At 38.2% G+C, this 22,101-nt stretch overlaps 1 protein-coding gene across 1 annotated transcript in view; it reads left to right on the top strand.

Annotated features, from left to right (window-relative positions):
* LOC148949541 (neprilysin-1-like) overlaps nucleotides 1–22,101 on the top strand; it is a 205,334-nt gene that overhangs the window by 141,143 nt on the left and 42,090 nt on the right. Inside the window, exons 9-10 of the mRNA XM_089093571.1 lie at nucleotides 16,414–16,627; nucleotides 21,827–22,009. Coding sequence (XP_088949697.1) covers nucleotides 16,414–16,627; nucleotides 21,827–22,009 — 397 coding nt within the window. The remainder of the gene's footprint in view (nucleotides 1–16,413; nucleotides 16,628–21,826; nucleotides 22,010–22,101) is intronic.

Below are 22,101 nucleotides of genomic sequence, written 5' to 3'. Positions count from 1 at the left end.
ATTAATAACCAAAGGCCATGGAAACAATTAGGCAAGAAACATCTTAGCAATGAATTGTTTTAGCGCGCGAGAAGGTTTCCTATTAATTTGAAATGCGTTAGCACAGAGATGCCAATAACAAAGGAACACGCTGAATTTGCGTTTAGGGATTATTTGGGCGAAATCGTTTTAGACAGGTTATGGAACTATTTCGGCGAAACAGATAGAGACATTTTAAAAGAAGATTTTTGAAGAGATTTTAGAAGAGAATTTAAAGGTGAAACTCTGTGGTCGTTATAATACACAAGTTTCATTTGAACAGTGTTGTGAGGTCCTCTAACCCAACCCCAAAGGGTTCCAATCCTCCTACCCCAACCCCGAAGGAAGCCCCCGGTCCTCAAAGGCCACCCAAGCTCCCAACGGCCCACCACCGGTCCCCAAATGGCCCCCCGGCCCCCAACTGGCCCCCCGGCCACTCCACGGTCCCCCACGCTCCCAAAGGGCCACCGGCGCCCCCACAGGCCCACCCCAGACCCTCAACGGCCATCCCCGGGCCCCCCAAAGGCCCATCGAGTTCCCAAAAGACCAACAGGGTCCCAAAGGCCCTCCACCGGTCCCCAAATGTCCCCCAGGCTCCCAACTGGCCCCCGGACCCCCAAAGGCCCTCCCCCGGCCCCCAAAGGTCCACCGGGCTCCCAAAGGACCAATCGGTCCTCAAGTGCCCCCAGACCCCCAAAGGCCCACCCAGACCCCCAAATGCCATCCCCGGACCCCCAAAGCCCATCCCCCGGTCCCCAAAGGTCCCCCCGAGCTCCCAAAGGACCACCGACCCTCAAGGGACCCACAGACCCTCAAAGGCTCTCCCCGAGCACCCGTCTTTCGTTGATGTGTGTTGTCTGAAACCCATGATTTGGGATGTGTAGTTTGCTACTTCAGGCTTTTCTGAGCTAAGGTTTCCTAGTATTTCCTAGGTGAATGTTGTCTGAAACCAATAGTTTGGGATGAGTAGTTTGCTTTTTCAGGCTTTTATGAGCTAGGTTTCTTAGCCTTTCGTTGGTGTGTGTTGAGTGAAACTTATGATTTGGGATATGTAGTTTGCTATTTTTGACTTTTCTGAGTTGGATTTCTTAGTCTTTCATAGGTGTGTGGTGTCTGAAACCTATGATTTGGGATGTGTAGTTTGCTATTTTCGACTTTTCTGAGCTGGATTTCTTAGCCTTTCATAGGTATGCGTTGTCAGAAAATTATGATTTGGGATGTATAGTTTGCTATTTCAGGCTTTTCTGAGCTAAGGTTTTCTAGTATTTCGTAGGTGAATTTTGACTGAAACCAATAGTTTGGGATGAATAGTTTGCTATTTTTGACTTTTCTGAGCTAGGTTTCTTAGTCTTTCGTTGGTGTGTGTTGACTGAAACCGATGATTTGGGATATGTAGTTTGCTATTTTTGACTTTTCTGAGCTGGATTTCTTAGTCTTTCATAGGTGTGTGTTGTATGAAACCTATGATTTAGGGTGGGTGGATTGCTACTTTTGACTTTTCTGAGCTGGATTTCTTAGCCTTTCATAGGTGTTTGTTGTCTGAAACCTATAGTTTGGGATGACTAGTTTGCTATTTTTGACTTTTCTGAGCTAGGTTTCTTAGCCGTTCATAGGTGAGTGTTGTCTGAAACCTATGATTTGGGATATGTAATTTGCTATTTCCGACTTTTCATAACCGGATTTCTTAGTCTTTCGTAGGTGTGTGGTGTCTGAAACCTATGATTTGGGATGTGTGGGTTGCTATTTTTTTGACTTTTCTGAGCTGGATTTCTTAGCCATTCGTAGGTGTGTGTTGACTGAAACCTATGATTTGGGATGGTTAATTTGCTATTTTTGACTTTTCTGAGCTAGATTTCTTAGCCTATCATATGTGTGTCCTTTCAGAAAATTATGATTTGGGAGGTGTAGTTTGCTTTTTGGACTTTTCAGAGCTAGGATTCTTAGTCACTCATAGATGTTTGTTGTCTGAAACTTCGGGTTTAGGATGAATAGTTTGCTATTTCAGACTTTTCTGAGCTAATGTTTCTTAGTATTTCGTAGGTGAATGCTGTCTGAAACTTATGATTTAGGATATGTAAATTACTATTTCGGGATTTTCTGAGCTGGATTTCTTAGTCTTTTCATAGGTGTGTAGTTACTGAAACCTATGATTTGGGATGTGTAGTTTGTTATTTTCGACTGTTCTGAGCTAGGTTTCTTAGCCTTTCATAGGTATGTGTTGTCAGAACATTATGATTTGGGATGTGTAGTTTGCTATTTCAGGCTTTTCTGAGCTAAGGTTTTCTAGTATTTCGTAGGTGAATGTTGTCTGAAACCAATAGTTTGGGATGTGTAATTTGCTATTTCCGACTTTTCATAACCGGATTTCTTAGTCTTTCGTAGGTGTGTGGTGTCTGAAACCTATGATTTGGGATGTGTGGGTTGCTATTTCAGGCTTTTCTGAGTTGTATTTCTTAGTCTTTCATAGGTGTGTAGTGTCTGAAACCTATGATTTGGGGTGGGTGGATTGCTACTTTTGACCTTTCTGAGCTGGATTTCTTAGCCTTTCATAGGTGTTTGTTGTCTGAGACATATAGTTTGGGATGACTAGTTTGCTATTTTTGACTTTTTTGAGCTAGGTTTCTTAGCCGTTCATAGGTGAGTGATGTCTGAAACCTATGATTTGGGATATGTAATCTGCTATTTCTGACTTTTCATAACCAGATTTCTTAATCTTTGGTAGGTGTGTGATGTCTGAAACCTATGATTTGGGGGTGTGTGTGTTGATATTTTTTGACTTTTCTGAGCAGGATTTCATAGCCATTCGTAGGTGTGTGTTGACTGAAACCTATGATTTGGGATGGTTAATTTGCTATTTTTGACTTTTCTGAGCTAGATTTCTTAGCCACTCATAGGAGTGTGTTGTCTGAAACTTATGATTTGGGAAGCACACGAAAACTTACATGCACACAAAAACTTAAATGCACACAAAAACTTACACACACACACACACACACACACACACACACACACACAAACACACGAAAACTCACACACACACGCCAAAACTTACACACACACAAAAACTTACACACACACACACACACACACACACCCAAAAACTTACACATGAACACAAAAAACTCACACACACACGCACAAAAACTTACACACACACACACTCACAAAACTTACACATACACACACGAAAACTTACACAAACACGCCAAAACTTACACACACAAAAACTTACACATGCACACTAAAACTTACACACATACACACACACAAAAAATAACACACACACGCCAAAACTTACACAAACACACACACAAATACACAGTGACACACACACACACACACAAAAACAAACACATGCACACGAAAACTTACAAGCACACAAAAACTTACAAGCACACAAAAACTTACACAAAAAAACAACACAATAAAAACAATATAAAAAAAAAAAGCTATAACTAAAAATATAACTACATATAATTAAAAATAAATACATAATACACACACACACACACAAACACACACAAAAACTTACACATAAAAACAAAAAAAACTCACACACACACACACCAAAACTTACACAAAAAAAAAAAAGTACAAAAAAACAAACACACAGACACACAAACTTACACACACACACGCACACAAACAAACACAAACACAAAAAAACACACACAAAACTTACACACACACACACGAAAACTAAAACACACACACAAAAACAAACACAAAAACACAAAAAAAAACAAACACACAAACACAAACACCAACAATAAAAAAAAATCAAACAAAAACTAAAAAAAACAAAAACTAAAATATAAACACACAAAAACAAACACACACACAAACTTAAACACTAACAAACAAAAATTATGTCAAAAAAAAAAATAAAATTCACCTAACAAATTACACACACACACAAAAAACTAACCAACACGCAAACAAAATAAAAACCCCAAAAACACAAAAAAAAAAAAAAACACGAAAACTTAACCCAACAAGCCCAAACTCACACACACAAAAAAACACACACACACACACACACACACACACAAAAACTAACACATGCACACTAAATCTTACATTCACAAAATAAATAAGACACAAAAAAACGAACACTTAAACACACACGAAAAAAATTACAAACACAAAATCATACTCACACACAAACTAAAACACACAAACAAACAAAAACTTACACACACATTCACAAACTCACACACACACACAAAAACTAACACGCACAAAAAAATAAAAAAACACACACACAAAACTTACACAAACACACGCCAAAACTAACACACACAAAAACTCACACACACACACAAACATAAAAAAACACATAAAGAAACACACAAAAAAACACATACACACACTTACACACACAAAAACACACACATACATACATACACACACACACACACAAACAAACTTACACAAACACACAAAAAAATAAAAAACACACACAAAAGCATATACACACAAAAACTTACACAAAGGTTAGGTTAGGTTAGATTAAGTTAGGTTAGGTTAAGTTAGCTTAGGCTAGGTTAGCCTACGTAAGCGCGCATATAGGTTAGGTTAGGTTGGATTAAGTTAGGTTAGGTTAAGTTAGGTTAGGTTAGATTAAGTGAGGTTAGTTTAAGTTAGGAGAGGTTAGATTAATTTAGGTTTGGCTAAGTTAGGTTAGGCTAGGTTCGCCTACGTCCGCGCGCTTACGTAGCCTAACATAGCCTATACTAACTTAGCCTAACGTAAAATAATTTAACCTAACCTAACTTAACCTAAATTAATCTAACCTAACTGAGCCTACCCGACATTAAGCCAACCTAACCTAACCTATAAGCGTACTGACGTAGGCTAACCTAGCCTAAGCTAACTTAACCTCACCTAAACTAATCTAACCTAACCTAACCGACTATGATACATCTCTTTTGCATGTCTCTCCTCGCCCCTAAGAGATACTCCGTGATTAGTTCCGGGGCTAACCTAACCTAACTGAATAGCATGTTTGGGTTTGTATGTGTGTGTGTATGATTTGGCGTGCATTTTTTTAGGGATGTGTGTGTGTGTGTGTGTATTTGTTGGTCTATGTATGTGTGTGTGTGTGTGTGTGTGTGTGTGTGTGTGTATAGTTGTGTGTGTATGTTTATGTGTGTATGTGATTGCGTGTGTGTCTCTGTGTGTGTGTGTGTGTGTGTATCTGTGTATGTTTGTGTGTAGGTGTCTATGTGTGTGTGTGTGTGTGTGGGTGTGTGTGTGGGTGTGTGTTTGTGTGTTTGGGGGGGTGTGGGTGTGGGGGGGAGTGTTTATGTTTGTGTTTGCATTGTTGTTTGTTTGTTTGTTATTATGTGTGTATTAGAAAGTGTGTGTGTTTGTGTGTGTGTATGTGTGTGTATGTGTGTGTGTGAATGTGAGATTGTGTATGTGTTTGTGTGAGTTTGTGTGTGTGTAAGTATGAGTGAGTGTAGGAATTAGAGTTTGTGTGTGTATGTATGTGTGTGTGTATTAATGATTGTGCGTGCGTTAGGATGTGTGTGTGTAGTAGTGTGTGTGTATGAGAGTTATGATGTTAGAGAAGGTTAGAGAATAGGTGAGTGTATGAGTTTGTGTAGGTGTGAGTGTATTTTGATGTGTATGATCCTTTGTATGTGTGTGTGTATTTTTGTTTATTGATGTGTATGTGTGTTTGTGGGTGTGTGGGGGGGGTTGTTTATTTTTGTGTGTGGGGGTTGTGGTGGGAGGTTGTGGGTGTGGGTGAGTTTGTGTGAGTGTGAGTTGTCGCGTATGTGTTTCTTTTGATGGGTAAGTGAGAATGAGCGTGCGTGCCTCTCCGACAGAGTGTATATGTATGTGTGAATATTTATGTGTATGTGTTTGTGGGGGGGGGGGGGGGGGGTTGTGTGTGTGTGTGTGGGAGGGTGTGGGTGTGTGGGTGGGGGTGTGTGTTTTTGTGTTGGCGTGGTGGTGGGTGTGGGGTTGGTTTCAGGGTTGTTTGTTTGTTTTTGTGTATTTGTGTGTTTGTATTTGTGTGTGCAAGTGTGTGAATGCGGGTGTGTGCATGTGAGTGTGTGTATGGGGGTGTGAAAGCGTGAGATAGCATGAGTGAGATAGTAAGAGAGTGTGTAAGTTAGAGAGAATGATAGAGAGTATTATATTATTTATGAATGTATGTATTTTAGTGTATCTATGTGTTTATGTATTTCTGGGTGTGTGTGTGTGTGTGTGAATGTTTGTGTGTGTGTGAGTGTGTATGTGTGGGTTTTTTTGTTTGTGTGTTTTCAAGTTTTTGTGTGTTTTCTTTTTTATGTTTTTGTGTGTGTGTGTGTGTGTGTGTGTGTGTGTGTAGGTACATGTGAGAATGTGTTTTCGTAAGTGTGTGTGTGTGTATTCGTTTGTGAGATTTTTTTCGTGTGTATGTGTGTGTGTGAGTTTTTGTGTGTGTGTGTGTGTGTGTAAGTTTTTGTGTGTGTGTATTTGTGTGAGTGTGTGTGTATTTGATTGTGTGTGTGTGTGTGTGTGTGTATTGGTGTTTTGTTTTTTTTGTTTGTGCGTGTGTGTGTATTTGTGTTATTAATTTTTTAATTGTTTGTGTGTGTGTGTGTGTAATTTTGTTTGTGTCTATGATTGTGTGTGTGTTATTTTTTTAGTGTTTGTTTAATTTTTAGTGTGTTTGTGTATAAATTTTTTTGTGATTGTAAGTGTGAGTGTGATTTTGTAAGTTTTTGTGTGTGTGTGTGTGTGTGTGTGTGTAAGTTTTGTGTGTGTGTGTAAGTGTTTGCGTGTGTGTGTATTTTTTCGTGTGTGTGTGTGTATGTTTTTGTGTGTGTGTGTATTTTATGGGTAGAGTTATGTTGTGTTTGTGTGTGTGTGTAATTTGTGTTTTTTATTATAAATTTATTTTTTTTTAATTAATATTGTTATGGTTTTTTTTTGTTTTTGTGTGTGTTGGTGTGTTTTTGTGTGTGTGTAAGTGTCTGTGTGTTTTTGTTTGTGTGTGTGTGTGTTTGTTTGTGTGTTTATGGTTGTGTGTGTTTTAGTGTTTGTGTTTTTATGTTTTTTCTTGTGTGTGTGAGTTTTTGTGTGTGTGTGTGTAAGTTTGTGTGTGTGTGTGTGTGTGTGTGTTAGTTTTGGTGCGGGTGAGTGTTTGTGTGTGTGTGTTTGTTTGTGAGTGTGTGTGTTTGTTTTTGTTTGTGTGTGTTTTTTTTTTTGTTTTAGTCTAATATAGTTTGTGTTTATGATTTTTCTATTTTGTGTTATTTATCTATTGTGTGTGTCTAAGTATTTGTGTGAATGTAAGTTTTAGTGTGCTTGTATTTGTTTGTGTGTGTGTGTGTGTGTGTGTGTGTAAGTTTTTGTGTGTGTTTGTAAGTGTTTGCTTGTGTGTGTTAGTGTTCGTGTGTGTGTGTGTAAGATATTTTTTGTGTGTTTAAGTTTTTGTGCGTGTGTTAATGTTTTGGTGTGTGTCTGAATTTTTTTTTGATTCTTCTAGATTTAATGATTTGATTAGTTTGTTTTGTCTGTTTGTAAGTTTTTTTGTGTTTGTTTGTGTGTATGTGTTGGTGTGTATTTTTTTGTGTGTGTGTGTAAGTTTTTTGTGTGTGTGTGTGTATGTTTGTGTATGTGTATGTTTGTTTGTGTGTGTTTGTTTGTGTGTGTTGTGGGGTTTGTGTTTTTTTGGTCGTGTGTGTGTGTGTAATTTTTGTGTGTGTGTGTGTGTGTGTTATAGAGTTTGCTTGTGCTCGTTTGTGTTTTTGTGTATGTGTGTGTGTGTGTGTGTGTATTAGGTTGTGTGTGTGTATTGGGTTTCGATGGTTTTTTTGAGTTTTTTTGTGTTCATGTTTATTTTTGTTTTTATGTGTGTTTGTTTTTGTGTGTCTGTTTTTGTGTGTGTGTAATTTTTTGAGTGTGTGTGTGTGAGTTTTATTGTGTGTGTGTGTGTGTGATTTTTTTTTTTTTTTTTTTTTTTTATTTTTTTTATGAGTTTTATTTTGTTTGTTCATTTTATTTTTCGTGTGCTTGTGTTTATTTTTGTGTTTGTGTGAGTGTGTTAGTTTGTGTGTGTTTGTGTGTGTGTATGTTTTGTAGTGTGTGTGTTAGTTTTAGTGTGTGTGTGTGTGTTATTTTTAGTTTTCTTTTGTAATTTTTTGTGTGTGTAAGTTTTGTCGTGTGTGTTTATTTTTTCTTTTGTGTATGTGTAATTTTTGTGAGTGTGTGTGTGTGTTAGTTTGTGTGCGTGTGTGTGAGTGTTTTCTTGTGATCTTGTGTTAGTGTTTGTATGTGTGTGTGTGTGTTTGTGTTTTTGTTTTTGTGTGTGTGTAATTGTTTTAGTGTGGGTGTGTGTTTTCTTTTGTGTGTGTGTTTTTGTTTTGTGTGTGTGTGTGTGTGTGTGAAAGTTTTTGTGTGAATTTAAGTTTTTTTGTGCATGTAAGTTTTCGTTTCCTTTCCAAATCATAATTTTCAGACAACACACTCATATGAGTGTCTCAAAAATATAGCTCAGAAAAAGTCAAAAATAGAGAATTAATCATCCCAAATCATAGGTTTCAGTCAACACACATCTACGAATGGCTAAGAAATCCTGCCCAGAAAAGTAAGAAAATATCAACCCACACACCCACAAAACATAGGTTTCAGACATCACACAACTAAGAAAGACTCAGAAATCTGGTTATGAAGAGTCTGAAATAGCGAACTAAACATCTCAAATTCTAGGTTTCAGACAACACTCACCTAGGAATGGCTAAGAAACCTAGCTAAAAAAAGTCAAAAATAGCAAACTAGTCACCCCAATCTATATTTTTTAGACAACAAACACCTATGACAGGCTAATAAATACAGCTCTGAAAGGTCAAAAGTAGCAATTAACCCACCCCAAATCATAGGTTTCAGACAATACACACCTATGTAAGACTAAGAAATCCAACTCATAACAGCCTGAAATAGCAATCCCACACATCCCAAATCATAGGTTTCAGACACCACACACCTACGAAAGACTAAGAAATCCGGTTATTAAAAGTCGGAAATAGCAAATTACACATCCCAAACTAATGGTTTCAGACAACATTCACCTACGAAATACTAGAAAACCTTAGCTCAGAAAAGCCTGAAATAGCAAACTACACATCACAAATCATAATTTTCTGACAACATATACATATGAAATGATAAGAAACCTAGCTCAAAAAAGTCAAAAATAGCAATCTACACATCCCAATTCAGAGGTTTCAGACACTATATATCAATGAAAAAACTAAGAAATTCGGCTCAGAGAATCGCGAAATAGTAATTTACAAATCCTAAATCATAATTTTAAGACAGCATTCAAATAAGAAAAACTAAGAGACATTAGCTCAGACAAATCTGAAATAGCAGTCTATTCATCCCATACTTAAAGTTTCAGACAATAAACATCTATGAGTGACTAAGAATTTTAGCTCTGATAAGTCCAAAAAGCAAACTGCACCTCCCAAATCATAATTTTCTGAAAGGACACACATATGATAGGCTAAGAAATCTAGCTCAGAAAAGTCAAAAATAGCAAATTAACCATCCCCAATCATAGGTTTCAGTCAACACACACCTACGAATGGCTAAGAAATCCAGCTCAGAAAAGTAAAAAAAATAGCAACCCACACACCCCAAATCATAGGTTTCAGACACCACACACCTACGAAAGACTAAGACATCCGGTTATGAAAAGTCGGAAATTGCAAATTACATATCCCAAATCATAGGTTTCAGACAACACTCACCTATGAACGGCTAAGAAACCTAGCTCAGAAAAGTCAAAAATAGCAAACTAGTCATCCCAATGTATAGGTTTCAGACAACTAACACCTATGAATGGCTAAGAAATCCAGCTCAGAAAAGTAAAAAGTAGCAATCCACATACCCCAAATCATAGGTTTCTTAGAACACACACATGTGAAAGACTAAGAAATCCATCTCAGAAAAGTCAAAAATAGCAAACTACAGATCACAAATCATCGGTTTCAGTAAATACTCACATAAGAAAGTCTAAGAAATCTAGCTCAGAAAAGTCAAAACTAGCAAACTATTCATCCCAAACTATTGGTTTCAGTCAACATTCACCTATGAAATACTAGAACACCTTAGCTCAAAAAAGCCTGAAATAGCAAACTATACATCTCAAATCATAATTTTCTGACAACGCATACCTATGAAAGGCTAAGAAATCTATCTCAGAAAATTCGAAAATAGCAAACTGCACATCCCAAATCATAGTTTTCAGACAACACACAACTAAGAAAGACTAAGAAATACAAATCAGAAAAGTAAAAAATAGCAAACTACATATCCCAAATCATAAGTTTCAGTCAACACACACCAACGAAAGGCTAAGAAACCTAGCTCATAAAAGCCTGAAAAAGCAAACTACTCACCCCCAAATATTGGTTTCTGACAAAATTCACCTATGAAATACTATTAAACCTTATCTCAGAAACGGCTGAATTAGCAAGCTACAACTCCCAACTCATAGGTTTCATAAAATACATATCCACGAAAGACGGGGGTTCGGGGAGAGTCTTTGATGATATGTGGGCCCTTTGAGGGTTAGTGGTCGCTGGGGAGTTCGGGGGGGCCTTTGAGGGCCAGGGGCTGGGGTTTGGGGTCCGAGGATGGCATTTGGGGGTGGGGGGGGCCGGGGGGGGCTCGGGGGGGCAGGGGTGGCCCGTTGGGGCGTTGGGGAGCCCGGGGGCCCTGGGGGGGCGGGGGGTGGGCCTTTGCAGGTCCGGGGGCCAGTGGGGAGCCGGGGGGACATTGGGGGACCGGGGGAGGGCGTTTGGGACCCTGTTGGTCTTTTGAGAACTCGATGGGCCTTTGGGGGGCCCGGGGATGGCCGTTGAGGGTCTGGAGTGGGCCTTTGGGGGCGCCGGTGGTCCTTTGGGAGCTTGGGAGACCTATGAGTGTCCGGGGGGCAGTTGGGGGCCTGGGGGACATTTGGGGACCGGTGGAGGGCCTTTGGGAGCTTGGGGGGGCCTTTGAGGACCGGGGGCTTCCTTCGGGGTTGGGGTAGGAGGAATGGAACCCTTTGGGGTTGGGTTAGAGGACCTCACAACACTGTTCAAATGAAACTTGTGTATTATAACGACCACAGAGTTTCACCTTTAAATTCTCTTCTAAAATCTCTTCAAAAATCTTCTTTTAAAATGTCTCTATCTGTTTCGCCGAAATAGTTCCATAACCTGTCTAAAACAGTTTCGCCCAAATAATCCCTAAACATAAATTCAGCGTGTTCCTTTGTTATTGGCATCTCTGTGCTAACGCATTTCAAATTAATAGGAAACCTTCTCGCGCGCGAAAACAATTCATCTCTAAGATGTTTCTTGCCTAATTGTTTCCATGGCATGTGGTTATTAATATCCTTTGGAGTTCGACCAGTAGAACTGTTCCCGAGGCAAAGACATTAATGACTTGGATCTAGTCCTGGAGCAGTACCTGTCAGACATTACTAAACTTTGCCCGGAAACAATTTGATTAATGACTGACAGTAAAGTGAGAAAAATACTGTTTTTCCATTCTCACTGACAAAAACCATGAAACATACATAAATTGCTGTTGACATCCATGAAAGTGAGAAAGTTCCTGTTTTTTCATTCTCACTGTCAAAAACCATAAAACCATCCATAAATGTGATAAAATTCCTGTTTTTCAAATTCTCACTGTCAAAAACCATAAAACATCCAGTTTTTTCAAATTATCACTGAGAAAAACATATAACAGACATGTATTGCTGTTGACATCAATAAATGTGAAAAAATTCCTGTTTTTTCATTCTCCCTGAAAAAACCATAAAAAAGACATGAATTGCTTATGACATCAATATATGTGAAAAAGTTCCTGTTTTTCCAATTCTCACTGTCAAAAACAATTAAACATCCATAAATTGATGTTGACATCCAAGACCAACATCAAATAAATCTACCACCACACATAACCATCCATGACAACACCCATAAATGTGACAAAATTCATTGTTTTTCAAGAGAGAACATTCTTGTTTTTTCATTCTCACTGAGAAAACCATAAACCACGTGGTGATCTGTTCGGAGTCGGACCCCCTCCTCTACTTGTATTGACATAGTTTTTTTCAGGGAAAATAAAATAACACTTTAAATCTTTTCGTTTTTTAAGACTTTATTGTTTGGCCTGCTATTTGTATGCTGGAGAAAAATTTTCAGGAATTCTTAACAACATATACCCTTTTAAAAATCTGGACACAAATAGTACTGTTCAATTTAGTTTCATACCTCCTCTTGTTGACCTGAAATGGAAAACTTGATACCATTCGCAAAAAAATCTGTTTACTTTCTTTGAAAGCTTGGATACACTTTCGCTATTTTGATTTGGTTAAATTTCAAGAGCAGGAATAGCCCCGAAAGTTTGAACATAATACCCTCAGTCGTTCTTGGGATACTGCTGAGATGCCTTATTGGGAATTAGCATTATCACAGTGTATTTTGATTTAATCTTAAGGCAACACTTTTGTTTTTAAACATAATGGGCAAATGGGAGGGTGGGCGTGGGAGTTGAAGGGGGATTAATTGCCCTCCAATCACTTTCGACTATTAAAAAGGGCATCAGCCCTTTCTATTTTCAATCGAATGAGCCCCTTTCGAAGTTCCCACGACAATTCCCTCGATACGAAGTGCCCTGGTCTAAACAACAACAACAACAAAAATATCACTAATCACTTTCACAAAATTTTGATTGGATGTGTTTGGGGTAATGCTGGGCGCGGGGGGGCGGGGGCTAGTTGCCCTCCAATCACTTTCGACTATGAGCTTTTTTTGAAGTTTTTACGACAACACTTCTAAAAGAACCTTATATGCCCCCAGGGCATAACTTAAAAGCCTTGCCCTGAGGGTTGTGGGAGAGTGCCCTCCTCAAAAACATATTTTCTACCTAGAAATCAACTACGCTGAACAAAATGGCCATCTTAAAATTTTGATTGGATATGTTTTGGGGAATGATGGGCGTGGGCGGGGGTGGGATAGTTGCCCTCCAATCACTTTCGACTATTAAAAAGGGCACTAGTCCTTTGAATTTCCAATCGAATGAGCCTTTTTTGAAGTGTCATAAACAACGCCTTCTATAAAAACCTCCTATGCCCCCAGGGCATAAACTACCGCCCTTACCTCGTGGGTCGTGGGGGAGTGTTTTTCTCAAAAACATATTTTCTAAGTAAAAATCCACTACGCTGAACAAAATGGATATCTTAAAATTTTGATTGGATGTATTTGGGGGAATGATGGGCGCGGGGGGGGCTAGTTGCCCTCCAATCACTTTCGACTATTGAAAATGGCACTAGTCTTTTGAATTTCCAATCGAATGAGCCCCTTTTGAAGTTTCTACGACACTTCCTTCTTATAAAAACATTATATGCCCCCAGGGCATAACTTAAAACCCTTGCCCTGAGGGTTGTGGGGGAGTGTCCTCCTAAAAAAATATTTTCTATCTGAAAATCAACTAGCCTACGCTGAACGAAATGGCAATCTCAAAATTCTGATTGGATGTGTTTGGGGGACTGATAGGTGTGGGGGGGGGCTATTTGCCCTCCAATAACTTTCGACTTTTAAAAAGGGCACTAGCCCTTTAATTTCCAATCGAATGAGCCTGTTTTGAAGTTTCTACGACAACTCCTTCTATAAAAACCTTATATGCCCCCAGGGCATAACTTAAAACCCTTGCCCTGAGGGTTGTGGGGGAGTGTCCTCCTCAAAAACATATTTTCTATGTGGAAATTAACTAGCCTAAGCCGAACGAAATGGCTATCTCAATATTTTGACTGGAGGGGTGTGGGGGAATGAGTGGCAGGGGGGGGCTAGTTGCCCTACAATAACTTTTGACTATTAAAAAGGGCACTAGCCCTTTGAAATTTCCAATCGAATGAGCCTGTTTTGAAGTTTCTACGACAACGCCTTCTATAAAAACCTTATATTTCCACAGGGCATAAGTTAAAACCCTTGCCCTGAGGGTTGTGGGGGAGTGTCCTCCTCAAAAACATATTTTCTATCTGGAAATCAACTACGCTGAACAAAATAGCTGTCTAAAAATTTTGATTGGATGTGTTTGGGGGAATGATGGGCACGGGGGGGGGGCTAGTTGCCTTTCATTAAAAACTTTATATGCCGCCAGGGCATAACTTACAACCATTGCCATGCGGGCGGTTGGGGGAGGGGTTGTCATCCTTAAAGACCTAATTTCCAAAACTTTCAACTACGTTGAACAAAATGGATATCTAAAAATTTTGATTGCATGTGTTTTGGGAATAGGTGGGCGTAAGAGGGGGGTCAGTTGCCCTCATATAACTATCGACTATTAAAAAGGGTACTAGCCCTTTGAATTTGAAATCAAATGAGCCCCTTTTGAAGTTTCAACGACAACGCCTTCTTTAAAAACTTTATATGCCTCCAGGGCATAACTTAAAACCCTTGCCCTGAGGGCTCTGGGGGAGTGTCCTCCTCAAAAAATATTTTCTATCTGGAAATCAACTAGCCTACGCTGAACAAAAAGGCTATGTCAAAATTTTGATTGTATGTGTTTGGGGAAATTATGGGCGGGGGGGGGGGTCTAGTTACCCTCCAATCACTTTCGACTATTAAAAAGGGCACTAGCCCTTTGAATTTCCAATCGAATGAGCCTTTTTTTGAAGTTTCTACGACAACGCCTTCTATAAAAACCTTATATGCCCCCAGGGCATAACTTAAAACCCTTGTCCTGAGGGCTGTGGGGGAGTATCCTCATCAAAAACACATTTTCTATCTGGAAATCAAATACGCTGAACAAAATAGCTACCTCAAAATTTTTATTGGATGTGTTTGGGGGAATGATGGGCGTGGGGGGAGGGGTTAGTTGCCCTCCAATCACTTTCGACTATTAAAAAGAGTGTTAGCCCTTCGAATTTCCAATCAAATGAGCCTGTTTTGAAGTTTCTATGACAACACCTTCTATAAAAACCTTATATGTCCCCAGGGCATAACTTAAAACCCTTGCCCCGAGGGTTTTGGGGGAGTGTCCTCCTCAAAAAGATATTTTCTATCCGGAAACCAACAACGCTGAACAAAATGGCTATCTCAAAATTTTGATTGGATGTGTTTGGGGAAATTATGGGCGTGGGGGGGGCTAGTTACCCTCCAATCGCTTTCGACTATTAAAAAGGTCATTAGCCCTTTGAATTTCCAATCGAGTGAGCCTTTTTTTGAAGTTTATACGACAACGCCTTCTATAAAAACCTTATATGCCCCCAGGGCATAACTTAAAACCCTTGTCCTGAGGGCTGTGGGGGAGTGTCCTCCTCAAAAACATATTTTCTATCTGGAAATCAAATACGCTGAACAAAATAGCTACCTCAAAATTTTTATTGGATGTGTTTGGGGGAATGATGGGCGTGGGGGGAGGGGTTAGTTGCCCTCCAATCACTTTCTACTATTAAAAAGAGTTTTAGCCCAATCGAATGAGCCCTTTTCGAAGTTTCTACGACAACTTCAATACCAAGTGCCTGTCGAAGAATGAAAAAAAACACATTATGGCCAAGTCGTTCTTTACTTAGGCAGCGCTAGCGCACTGCCTATGATTTTCTGCTACGTAAATGTGACTACAAAGTAGACATGCTTATGATGATGACAATAAGAAACATCTGATTGAGTCGGAGTGGGGAAAAAGAAGCTGTAGGATCGTTCCAGGAAGTGTGTGCTTCAGCTTGCGGAAAATACCCAGATTCCTGTTAATTTAACTTCTAACTTCGGTAAAATAAAGAACCAAGTAGTTCAAATCCTACCATAAAGAAGTCTCTGATATAAAGCAAGAAGATTTGTTTTGACCGAAGTTTGGTCAAGTGCTAGCGTAGACAAAGCATCGTCATCGGCAAATCAAACTAGGTTTTCATCGGTATCCTACTGGTATCTAGTGGGCAACAAAACATTGGAATGTACATTTTCATTGTATAAAAAAGACCATAAATATGAAAAATGGTGTTGGGCCCAGGATAAACCCTCATGAGGCTCAAAATTCAAATTCAAGGTCGGATAGAAGGTTCTCATCAATTAAAAGCTGTTGCTTGAAAGACAAGAATGAGACAAAAACATATCAGTTACTCTTTCTCTGAAGTGACCAAGTTTTGAAGAAAAATATCATGTGTTCAGGAATCAGATACCCTCTTTACATCCAAGAATAAAGCAGCTTGGATAAACCCAGAATCTAAGGTCCTCTACTACAAGCCAAAAATAATGTTAGATTTTAATGTTGACAAAAAATAAAAAAGTACGCTACTGGGATTGTCGCCAAATGAAGGCCAAGCATGGGAACCCCCCAAAAATGTACCTAAATTCCGAAAGCTCCACAGAACGTTAATAATAATTTCATTTTTAGGACAATTTGGAATTACGTTATTTGGCGAGTGTTACAAAAACTAGTAAAATTTCTTGACGAAAGGTACATAGAAAAGGAGAGAGAATTCTCAAAAAGTTTGAGTGGCATTGAAAAAGATGTGAGTAGATGGAAAAAATGTGTCGATTTGACAGGTTTTCTTGGTACGGCAGTTGGCTCTCTTTTTGTGAGCCATTACTTTGATGAAGAAAGTAAGGTAAGTAAAAATGTATTAAGTAAAATGTATAAAATGTATTAATATTGAGTAATGTATTAAGTAAAAAAAAATTACGATACTTTGACAAGGCTAGACTGTGACCTCCTAGGAACCCTACAGACATTCTCTTGGCTCAGTAGGAGATATTCTAATATAGACATGTAGTTTTCTTAAATATTTCAAAGGTAGTATGTATTGGCAATCTTTATTAGGCTTTAAGGTAGCCTGAAAGAAAGGGTTCTTAAAACAAGGCAAAAACATTTCTTACGGTAGTTAATGTTTAAATTGAAAAAAAAATCTATCGTTAAAAGCGACTTAAAGGGGTCATTGCTAACAATTTTGTTGGAACCGATAAGTGCTCTCCATAACCATTTAGAGAATTTTTAATTATTAAATAGTTGCTCTCTTCTCCTCTTGCCTCTCCCAAAATAAACCTTATGCCTGTATTCGGTTAAATTCTTCTAATTTCAGGCATTGAAATGTTATTTTTCAAGTTGATGTTATTTTTTAATATGTACAATAAATACAAAATCATATTTCGTTTTCAAGTAGATCTTGTGAATATGTGAGAAATCTTATTAATCCTTTTTATTACCTTTAAACTCAAGACGCTGATTCTTTGTTCTACAATGCAATTGCTTTTAAAATTTGCTAATGAATTTTGAAACCGTTAGAAAGTCCATAGTCCTTCGGATATGCGTGCAACTGAGCCCTCGTGCAACTAAACCCCGTGCAAATGAATCGATATAACTGAATTCTCGTGCATCTAACCCCAGGTGCAATTGAACCCCAGTTTCACTGAACCTCATTCAACGTGTAACTGAACCCCCGTACATCTGAGCCCCCTCGTTTAACTAAACCCAATATAACTGAGCCCTCCTTCAACTGAACCCCCGTATAGCTCAACCCCATTAACTGAACCCTCGTGCAACTGAACCCAATTTAACTGAACCATCATTCAGCTGAACCCCCGTGTAACTCAACCCCATTGAACCGAACCCCTATGCAACTGAACCATTGTGCAACCGAACCCCTGGTTAACTGCACCCCTGTGCAACTCAACCCACCTGCAACTCAACCCATTTAACTGGACCCTCATTCAACTGAATGAAGAATTCGACCCAATCTAACTTAACTCTCGTTCAACCCCCCCCCCCCTTAAACCAATTTAAATTAAATTCTGTTTGAGTCAACTCAGCTTCTGGCTATAGAGAGATATGAGATATACATTTATTAAAAAAGAAAACAAACACTATTCGCCTTTCGCCTGCCAAGAAAGGCAATAAGCTTGAAAGGCCAAGCGAGGTTATCACTCTCAGCTAATTAAAACAAAATTCATATTGAACTACTCAACACACAAGAAACTCATCTGATGAAGGAATAAAGGAAAAAAAGAGAGAAATAGGAAAAGACAAGAAGTAGATAGGAAAAAAATAATAACAGCAAAGAAAATCGGGGAAATAACTTAAATAGAATGACAACCTGGAGTGGGCTTGACATCAAATTCACTCAAGAGATAAAAGAAACTTCTTTGCCTGTGACTTGAAAGCCAGAAGACTAGGCACATTTTTCACACGCTCGGGCAATGTATTCCAAACATGGGGACCATAATGGCGAATCACAAAAGATGCCCGAGGGATGCTCTTAAACTCATGAGTTAAGTTAGCAGCTTTTCTTGTATTATGATCATGACGGTCTCTATTAAAAGTAAAAAAGTTTTCAAAAGCAGAGGTGAGCAGCTGATTCAAATATTTATACGAGAAAATCACGACTTGGTAATCTCGAATTCGGGATATATCCATTAACTTATTCTTTTTAAAATGCTCATGAGCAGGAACTTCATTAGAATCATCAAATTCCGATAATAATTTTACAGCTCTGTTCTGAAGTTTTTGTAATCTTTTGAAACATGTTACAAAATTACTTGCCCATATAGAGCATCCGTAGCTAATATATGAATAAAATATAGGAAAATAAATCATTTTTAGGATATTTTTTGGGACTAGATTTTTAATTCTTCGCATCACCGCAAGGCCTCTGCTTAATTTTTCAGCTATTACACATGAATGGTTTTTCCACGACAGGTTTTCATCAATTAAAATCCCAAATACTTCGTTGTTGCTACTCTCTTTATCAAATTTTCTTAAACCGTGATATGGCCTTTTCCAGCACTAGACGAAAGTCTAGAAAATATCAGGAAAAAGGTTTTAGAAAAGTTTAGGGTTAACATATTTTGCTGAGAAAAAGTTAGAAATTCAGAAACTGCATTACGAATTTTATTATACAGAACATCAAGTGAAGGTAATGCCAGAAAGAGCAAAGTGTCATCTGCAAACAGGATGACACCAGCCTCTGACAGGTAATGTTTCACTCGATTAATGAAAAAAAATGAAAAGTAGGGGTCCCAGGATTGACCCTTGTGGGACCCCGCACTCTATTTTCTTTTTTGAAGATAAAAAAAATGACCCATTCTGAACAATCTGATACCGATTGTGTAGATACGATGAAAACCACTCCAGGCTTGAACCCTTCACCCCATCGAGTCAAGAGCTTGAATAAGCTCTGAGTGGTCCACAGTATCGAACGGTTTTTTCTAATCCAAAAACACAGCTGCGGGTATGAGACCAGCTTCAAATGCATCACTAATCCAATCAACCAATTTCAGAACTGCTATGTCCGTAGATAGCCCTTTTCTGAACCTAAATTAAATCTCCATTAGAATTTTATTCTTTTCAATACAATAACTTAACTGGGCATGTACCAATTTCTCATATAACTTAGAGAAAAATGGGAGAATAGATATAGGTCTTCGATTCGATGGGTCATCTTTTTTCCCTCCTCTATGAAGTGGAACCACTCTTGCAATCTTTAGTGTTTCCGGGAAGATTCCAAGATTTAGAGAAAGGTTGATGAGGTTTGTCAAGACAGGTAAGACACTCGTTTTTGCGGCTTATATGAGTTTCAGCGAAAACTCATCCAACCCGCTAGAGCTTGACTTCATCGTAGCCGGGAATCGTGCAACTTCCAATTCCGAATGTCTTGCAAACTCAAAGGAATTCTCACTTGCAGGCTGTCTTTCAAAGACAGATCCAAAACTCGCAGATGTGCATAGTTTAGCCCGTGCTTGATCGCAAATTCTTTTTCCTTCATTTGCAAAATATCCACACAGAAATTCAGATATGTTTTGAGAATCAGTAACACGACCCCCTTTCGTCTCCATGGCTCTCACCTCCTCCTTACTATGAAATTTACCCAAAAGTTTATTTATTGTTTTCCATTTATTTTTCATATTCCCTTGATTTTCATGTAATTCATTTTGGAAAGAAAGTTTCTGAGCATTCCGTTTTACTGAATTTAAAATATTCCGAAACCTTTTAAATTTTATAAAATTATCATCTGTATGATCCTTTAAATAATTTACCTAAAGTTTGTTTTTCTGCTTTACTGAAACTATAATAGCTTTTTTTATCCATGGTTTCTTAGGAAAATTTCTATTAGGGTTTATTCTTCGCAAGGAACATGTTTCATTAATTACATTCGTCACCATCTCACTGAATAGGTCATATGCAATGTGTGGACACTTTTCCTTTATTACACGCGAGAGATTTGTTTCATCCATCATATTTGCAAAACTCTTTGGGTTTTTATTATTCATTTCACGGTAAAACGAAGCCCTTTCATTTCGTTTATTTTCCTTTGACTAATTCAATCAAATTATTTTCCTTTTACTTATTAAAAGAAGGTGATCCGAGCCGTCAGACACAACATCATCTCCTTGGGATCTTTCAAGCAATCCCCATTAACGAAAAAATTATCAATTATATAGAATATGTTTGAACACTGATTAGAAGCTCAAAATGTGATTCTCGCTTCGTTCACAGTTTCTAATTGTGTTACCCATTCAGGAAACCCCAGAACTTTTCAAAATTGAATGAAACTTTCAGGAATGGTGTATAGCCAAAACCGTGCATTTTCAATCACTATATTCTCTCTTTATTACTGTGTATGTAATGATCAAACTGGCACCCTGTACGCATCCTGCAAGTACCTTTATAATTACATTACTGTATTAATTTTCCTGGGCATCAAAAATAGCAATAGGCACGCATGTTTCAAGATAACTGTAAATTTCTCGGGCACTGAAACTTGTAAGCTGCTGCACCGAATTTAGATCCAAATAGACCCGATTCGGATACCAAAGAACCGAACTTACATTTACCGACCCAAAAATACGGAATCAAATAGCATCTTACTGGGACAAAACCCAAAATGTCTTTAGTGAGACTTTAGAAGAAATTCAGCAACAGTTTATTATCTGAAACTCATTTTGTTTAGCGGACAAAACATTACATGATTTTTGTTTCCAACTTCGTGCTTGGGTACCAGTAGGTAGGTGGGTGCTAACTTTTATATTCAAGTTTAACTTTTGACAGGATTCGTACTAACGATTTATATTTAAATTTTGAACCAAAATATAATTAATTTTGAGAAGTGTTTTTTTACCTATAGGTTGTAACTTAAATGGGGTTGACTAAGCAGTTCTAATTAAAAAAAAAAATTAAGTTATTTCGTCTTTCCACCAAATGAAATTTAAGGCTCCTCCTAAATGTAAATTATCATCTAGATCAAGTTATGACTATGTTAATAGCTCTAACGCATAAATTTTACTGCAAAAATTATTGTTAGTGTTATTATTCGTACTCAAAACCAAATGCTGTTGACCAATCAATAGTAAATACTATGACAACCCCCCTCCCTAATGCATTTCCTTAATGAATTTCCATGAAATGGAGATCATAACCGATGGTTTGAATTACAGGGTCGGTCTAATGACGCATCCTTTGCCTTTTTTCCCGAATTAAAGAAAAAACCACAAGTTTATTCAACTGACAGTAAGGAGCGACATTAAAACTTAAAACGAACAGAAATTATTCTGTATATGGAAAATTATCCCATGGATAATTTGTCTCGCGAAAAATCCCCCCATTGAAAAAGCGGTTGTTTGGGAAATTGGTTGTTTGGATGTTTGGGAAGAGTGGCATATATATAAATTTGGGTACCAGACATCTGATCCTCATGCTAGAAAAAAACTACTAAAAAAAAAAATACATTAACCGTCTTCATAAATGTGCCTTGTGCAAGGCATTTGCATAATGTATTATCTTTTTATGGTTTTAAAATCTTCTCTGTCGTACTTAGGGAACTGCAATGGAGATGGTAAATAATCTAAGAGAAGCCTTCGAAGAAATACTCACAGACCTTGATTGGATGAACAAGGAAACCATTGAAGTTGCCAAAGAGAAGTTGCATGCAATGGATGTCAAAATTGGGTACCCCGACTATATCCTCAATGCAACTGAACTAGATACAGAATACAAAAAGGTAGTTTTGATCAACTGTTTAATACTTGCTTTGGAAGGAAGCAATAAAAAACATAGTAAAGGTCCGACCATATACATTACTGCATTATTTGG

The sequence above is a fragment of the Artemia sp. Qi Xiang Cuo genome, chromosome 8, assembly GCF_049724085.1.
Source record: "Artemia sp. Qi Xiang Cuo chromosome 8, ASM4972408v1, whole genome shotgun sequence".
In the NCBI taxonomy this organism is placed as follows: Eukaryota; Metazoa; Arthropoda; class Branchiopoda; order Anostraca; family Artemiidae; genus Artemia; species Artemia sp. Qi Xiang Cuo.
Note: the sequence above shows the minus strand (reverse complement) of the source record. Positions and strands in the feature narration are given on the sequence as shown.